Source organism: Ruditapes philippinarum, unplaced genomic scaffold, assembly GCF_026571515.1.
Source record: "Ruditapes philippinarum isolate M1 unplaced genomic scaffold, ASM2657151v2 ctg1421_1_1_1_1, whole genome shotgun sequence".
NCBI classification, from domain to species: Eukaryota; Metazoa; Mollusca; class Bivalvia; order Venerida; family Veneridae; genus Ruditapes; species Ruditapes philippinarum.
Genome location: NW_026860638.1, coordinates 41,886 through 48,546, shown reverse-complemented (window position 1 = coordinate 48,546; position 6,661 = coordinate 41,886). Strand labels below are relative to the sequence as shown.

The 6,661-nt window shown below is 33.5% G+C and overlaps 1 protein-coding gene across 1 annotated transcript; it reads right to left on the bottom strand.

The window, feature by feature from the left end:
* Positions 1-2,809: 2,809 nt before the first annotated feature.
* Positions 2,810-5,311, bottom strand: LOC132712857 (C-type lectin domain family 4 member M-like). Its single transcript, XM_060695295.1, has 2 exons — positions 4,209-5,311; positions 2,810-3,432 (listed from the first exon to the last, which is right to left on the bottom strand). The coding sequence occupies exons 1-2, from the start codon at positions 5,021-5,023 to the stop codon at positions 3,279-3,281; spliced, it is 969 nt and encodes a 322-aa protein (XP_060551278.1). The 5' UTR covers positions 5,024-5,311; the 3' UTR covers positions 2,810-3,278.
* Between the last annotated feature and the right edge of the window lie 1,350 nt (positions 5,312-6,661).

Genomic DNA, 6,661 nt, shown 5'->3' with positions numbered 1-6,661 from the left:
TTCATAATCATATATTACGGTATATACAGACAAACGTTTTGCAGATGTTTTCAATCCCTGTGTGTTTAATAGTAAAGTTTTATAAATGTTTAGTCTGTTTCCAAGCTTATTTTGCAAATAAGTACATGTATATATTTTACAATGAATAGTCTGTTTCAAAGGTTATTTTTGTATGAGTATGATTATTATGTATGAAATAGTTAGCCATTGATGCCGTGTGACCTTTATACTCATATATATCGGTACCGTTGGCCTAGTGGTTAAGGCATCTGCCTGCGGATCGGGAGGTCGAAGGTTCGAGCCCCACGGGGAGCGTTTATTGAAGGATGAATGTTTCTCGTGGGACTCGATCCGAAATAGCCGCTTCGTGAGCCGCGAGGTTGTTAAAATGAATGGTTACCTATTTCTATCCGCCTGGCGCCTTGCATAGTGGTAGGAGGTACATCGCATGCAAGCAAAAGGTGTCTCATAAGTCAAAATGGCTGGCCCTTTCAGTAGGGGTGACACTATAATAAACAAGACCTTTACCTTTTATATCGTAAATAGGTTGCCCCATGGAACAGTCCGGTCTACTGGATTTGTGGAATAAAAATACATATAGACTGAAATATGTCACCTTCATTTTCTTTAGTTAACGCTCAAATATGTACATGTAACCAATATGATATATTTAAGGTTGTGAATGTTTGATGCGTTGATATCTATCATTTTCATTTCTCTCAAACTATCTGTTTTGTTTTTCAGAACACATCTGTTGTCGTTAGGTAAACTTGATATTGAATAGCACATTTTGCAACAAATAATGCATATTAATATGTAAGTATTTTGAACGTTTTCAAATAATCCTTTAGCTATTTTGGAATGTTTACATATATCAGTACGCTAGCAAGTATTCATACAAATAGATAAATCAATAAACAGTACACGTCCCTTTATCACAACTGAAATATCATTGAATGAAGTCATAAAATGTCCAACTCACACTTAAGATACTATTATAGCTTTTTTCTCCTCTGTTTAAAAGTAGAGGCAGGCGCCGGTTGTTTTGTACGAACCATCGGCCTTCAATTAAGGTAAATGGTATAAGCTTATATACATATCAATGATCTGTATAGAAGCGTATATATCATTTAGCTTAATCGAAGGCCGGTGCTTTATTCATATAAACAGTTAGTTAACGGCAATATATGGCAAGCGTTCTCTGTTCGCAGCCCACCATATGCACGTTTATTTAAAGCGTTTGTATTCAGAACGTTAAATGGTCAAACCGGTATTTTTTACAATATCGGCAGTACATTTGTTTTTGCAATGCTCAAGGATGGATCGGAGCCGAAAGGACAGGGTCGTGCGTGTGCTTCGTTGAATGCGGAATGGGTATAATTCAAAATTGACTGGAAGATGTAGGCAGAAGGGTGCTTTTGCGCCTTGATGACATGGACTTGTTAGAGGGCGGTGAATGGAGATTGCGGGCCGGGCTTCCAGATAAATTACATATATATTTATTAAATCAAACCCGAAAAAAACCCAACGTACTTAGATCTTAAGAAGAAAAAAAAACTTGTTTAAGTAATGATTTACATGTAATGTGCAATTAATGATTTTTAGTATTTATAACCGCATTTCTAGTGCGACGAAGGCTATATTTGAATATTTTTAACCAAAGTAATTTAAGAGGGTTGTGGGTGCTTTTTGTAATGTGTGATTTGCTTCCCCCTGGTTACTCCACAATATTTTCTTTTAAATACATGTTAAAAGTGTTCATTAAAATAAGCATGAATCTGGAGATGTGTTGCTTCAAGTGAAAATTGAATTTGTTGAACAGAGAGGATGTATTCTTTAAAGAAGAGAATGGCCGAGCGCGGAATTTTAGCTAGATTTGGGTGTGGATTCAGGTAGGTTATGGAATGAGTTGAAGGTATGCGAGTAGAGGCCACTAGGCCACTGGGTATTGGCAGAGGTTTGACATCTGGGATTAGAGAAAGGTAATGCATTGTCATATATAACGATTTTGTTACTAGTATATATTTTTGTTATTATATTTTATATTCTAATATTAGGAATAGAAGAAAGTACGGAGGAAAGAATGAAAAGCTTGAAAGCATGAATATACACATGTGGGTACAACATACCAACGTTTGTCAATGGCCATGTGATTTATCATTATATGATATATTTGGTATGTACAAGATAGTGCACTACAACGCCGTATATAAATCTCGCCAAAAAGCTCCCAAACTTATTCTTCATCCGTTCCTTTTTAACAATGAATGAAGAGGTCCCGTTTTTTTCCGGAACAAAATGTGTAAGCTTTAAAAGTGATCTATTGCTTCGGCGGAATGATATTCACTGGTCATTTGATTACACTGACTACTTTCCTATATTTGAACAATAGGAGCTAACTGCACAATAAAAGCTCTTAACAAAATATTACGGATAGAGAAAAACAGAATCCCTAAATAAAGCCCAACGCCACAAAATTTTAAAATGTTGCAGGCTCGGTTTGACTGAACACTAAGACACTGACATTCGAAAATAATTATAAATCACTTATTTTAACCAGCTGTACTAATTAATTATACCACTTTTGTATTTTGTATGAAAAACACAATCTTATTAGAAATATATACATGTTAGTCCTGTTCATAGTGGTATATTAATTACACACAACATATTAACAAGTTCCTTGAATATTCAAAATTTCAAAATCTTAAAAACATGAAATATATGACAATTAAAAATACACATATATATATATATATATATATATATATATATATATATATATATATATATATATATATATATATATATATATATATATATATATATATATATATGAAAGAAAAAGCAAAGGCCGCTGTGGTGTAGTGGTTAGCATACTGGACAGGCAATCCTGAGACCTGTGGTTCGTGTCCCAGCTGCGGCGTGCCGATTTTTCTATATATATATATATGTGTGTGTGTGTGTGTGTGTGTGCGCGCGCGCGCGTGTGTGTGCGTGTGCGTATGTGTGTGTGTGTGTGTTTCCGTCAGTTTCTTGTTCAAGGACATGCTCTATAAAAAGAAATACCACAACTGTAAAGAACGTACACACGTGATGAATTGATTTTAAAGCATACATATAAAAGTACAAACAGTACAATAGAAATGTACGCTAGAACATTGCGCGAGACTAAATATAAATGTAAATCAACTAGGATTCATTCACACAATAATAATTGTACTATGAATAATGATCAACAAGCCCGGTCAACCTTGAAGTTAAAGATGTACTGATATTTACAACTTGAACTCTATGGTGGCATCTTTTTTACAAACAACATGCCACTTTCCGCCGGAGTGACATGTCCAGTCATGCCATTTACCGTTGTAGAAATGTAATACGGCACAATTCTGGTGAATTCCTCCGGAAGGTTGACCATCCGCAAAGTTTCTGAAATATACATTTATATGATATTTATTTATGAAAACACATTTTCTTTGGTATTATCACCAATGTTTTTATAAAGTGATTATGCGCTGTATACTTTATTGATAAACTATCATGTGTGTTACCTTAAAGCTCAATAAGTAACTTAAAGTCATAAATAATGTGTACTGGTATTTTATATCGGTAGCAACTTCTTTGGGTTTTTTCCTGTTTTTGTCTTTCTATTTATCATTTGGTTTGTAAATAATTAGAACGCTATTTTGCCTTTCGTAATGAAATCTTCTTTTGTTTAAATTATAGGATGAAACTTTAGCATACGGTTCTGTTAGGCTTTCCGTCTATAAATGTACTAGACATATGCAAAAATTAATGTTATTCATTGCCCTAGTCTCTGCTATGTATCATAATAGGTCATAGTTATGTCTTAAGACATGTTTTCTACTTTTATTGAATATGGGACCTTGAGTCTGTATGGTTATCAAAAATATTTCAAAACAAAGAAATATCGAAATATGATAAGATGTGGTATTTATACCTTGACATACAGCAGTTATCTGTTTCCAAGACTACCGTGATCGAAAATACTACTACAAAGGAAAGTTAATGGTTGTATCAATTATCCAGTCATTAACACCGCCGTTACCTATTATAATTGTATCTTGTAGAAATACACAGACCGAAAGCAAGAAAGTTATGTATAACTACTAAAATGAATATCAGTCATATAAGATTTATCTAATGATTTGTGTATATATTAAGATTAGATCATATTAACGTACGTGAAAGAAGCAGGTTGGCCAGTTCTTTCTGAGATCCAAGTACCCTCTTTCTCCTCATCAGAGTAACCAATCCAAGCAAAACGCAAAACTTTTGGGAGATCAGCAATAACATCATTCTCTGCTTGATTCTTAAAATCAGCCACAGTTGCACCTAGAAGTTTACAATAAGCACGTGCTTCATCAAATTTCATTATATCTTCGGAAAACAAATAACAAAATGATGAATATTTTTTCCAGTCTGGTGGACATGTATAATCATATTTTTCCTCGTTTTTAGAAATTAAAGCATTTAAAAGGTTAGTTCGGGTTTCCTTTAGAGCTTCTATTTCTTTCTGCTGCGAACTCATAACCATGCATGCTTTGTTAATCTCTATATAAGCATCGGATTCCATTTTTGTCACTTGATCTAACCGATCGGAATGTTCACCCATCTGAGTAAAAAGTTTTTTTACTTGATCTCGTACCCATTGTTTCTCTCTCTTTAGTCCTAAGGTCATCATTACTCGACTTGACTGTAGAATTTCAACATTTTTTTCAGAATCACTCTGATCCTCTTTGACTCCACATTGGTCCATGATAGGGCACATTTGATTCTTAAGATTGATCATAGAACTGTTAAGGTCCTCAAAATTTTGTTGGAGCGACAAAAACATTTCTCTTGCCAGTTCATTGTCAGAATTCATTCGTGATTCAACCACACCAATTCTTTTTTCGATGATATCAACTCTTCCCCTTAAAGGTATTGAATCTACCATCAAAACACATAAGAATAAAAAACACAAATTGTGCATTATATATCCTGTTAACTTTAGCATTTTTTATTTTTGTTTTAAAAAGAGTATTTTGAGACTATGATTTGAAAGTTAATGTGATTATCATAACGAACAGGTTGAAGAACAGAAATAACTTTGAATTTTCTTTAGCAACAACACCGAATGTGATGTTGTTGAAACTATTTTCAATTTGGCAGACATTCAAGCTTACACAAATTGAAATGATCGGAATACCGTATTTATCCAAAATTCTTATGGAAGGAGAAAGCAAAACACCAACATGTATTTGAGATATAATCTACCATAATACAACCCTTCCGGGCATACCATATGACACGTAATCTGTGACGTTATTCAATGTTTTGCGTTGTACAATATGCCGTGTTGATTGTCGAGTGTTGCGTTTACATGGTGAAAATCAACTTTCAATGCGCACAAACCGGATTCCGTAGTTCCTTGTTTACATCAACATCGTGCGAAAATCATTTAAACTCGAAATGCAGCCAATAATAGCAACACTGTTGAAAAAAAAAACATCACACATAAAAAACCATATAGCCTTGAATTTTAAAACTTTCAGCTGTAGGTTAACAACTTGTTTATCTTTACAATTCTGTAATGTTGTTTTTGTGCATAATGGAACGGGTAATCAAGGTAGAAGGTTTCAGGCATTTATGTACGCGAAATAATTGAACATATTTCATAAGAATATATTTTTCACTCACTAGAAGCCACATTTTCTTTGCAGGAAAAGAAGGATAAATAGTTAATTCCGTAATTTTAAACCAGTCATGCAATTCCAATTATTTTGATGCATAATTTCAAATACTGTAATGCATAATTTCTATTTTAATATTGCCTTATTTTTTTATTATAATGCTTATTATTACAATGCTTAATTTCTATTATTATTATTAGGCCTAGTTTTCATTTTTGTATTGTCTAATTTCAATTTAAAATTATAATTAATGTTCTATTATTATAATTCCTAATTACAATCAATATTAAAACGCTTGATTTCTATAATTATCATGCGAAATTTTTATTACTATGTTCCCTAATTTCTATAATTGTAATACTTAATTTATGATTACAATGCCTAATTTCTATTATTGCTATGCGTATTTTCTATTAATATTACAATTCCTAATTACTACTCAACATTTGTAAAGGATCACTTTTTCTACAGTGCGTTACTTTTGAGTATTTGAAATAAATGTGAAAATTGATTAAAAAGAATTAAATATATTAGTTAGGAAGTGATTTTTATGAAAATAATGACAATGGAAGTTTTCCTTGACGTGTGCCTGTCGCGGAAAGAGTAAGCTGGAAAAAATCAACATTTTGGAGATCACATAGTGGAATAAAAATACATGCAAATCAGGAAATGGTCGGCGTAGGGTGTTAAATACCGAGTATGATGTCTGCGGGCATTAATTTTGACCTGGCATCGCCGCCGCATGCTGATAATGGCCTTGTGATGCGGTATCTGGGCCTATTCCTCTATGATTGCATGTCTTAACTTCTGTGTGAGCTGTTGTTGGTTGGACGTGGCTTTAAGAAATTGCTTTATGCAGCATATCTCAAGCATGCTCAATTGGATTTAAATTCGGGGACCTCGCTGGCCAATCAATGCGGGGCTATAGTTGCCTTCTCAAGATATCGGTTTGTGATGTGGGC

What these genes read in the sequence shown, in the direction of transcription:
- LOC132712857 (XM_060695295.1), bottom strand. Translation starts at nt 5,023, where the DNA reads ATGCTAAAGTTAACAGGATATATAATGCACAATTTGTGTTTTTTATTC. An exon ending in GGCCAACCTGCTTCTTTCAC is followed by an intron (nt 3,433 to 4,208) that starts GTACGTTAATAT and finishes TGTATATTTCAG; the next exon opens with AAACTTTGCGGATGGTCAAC.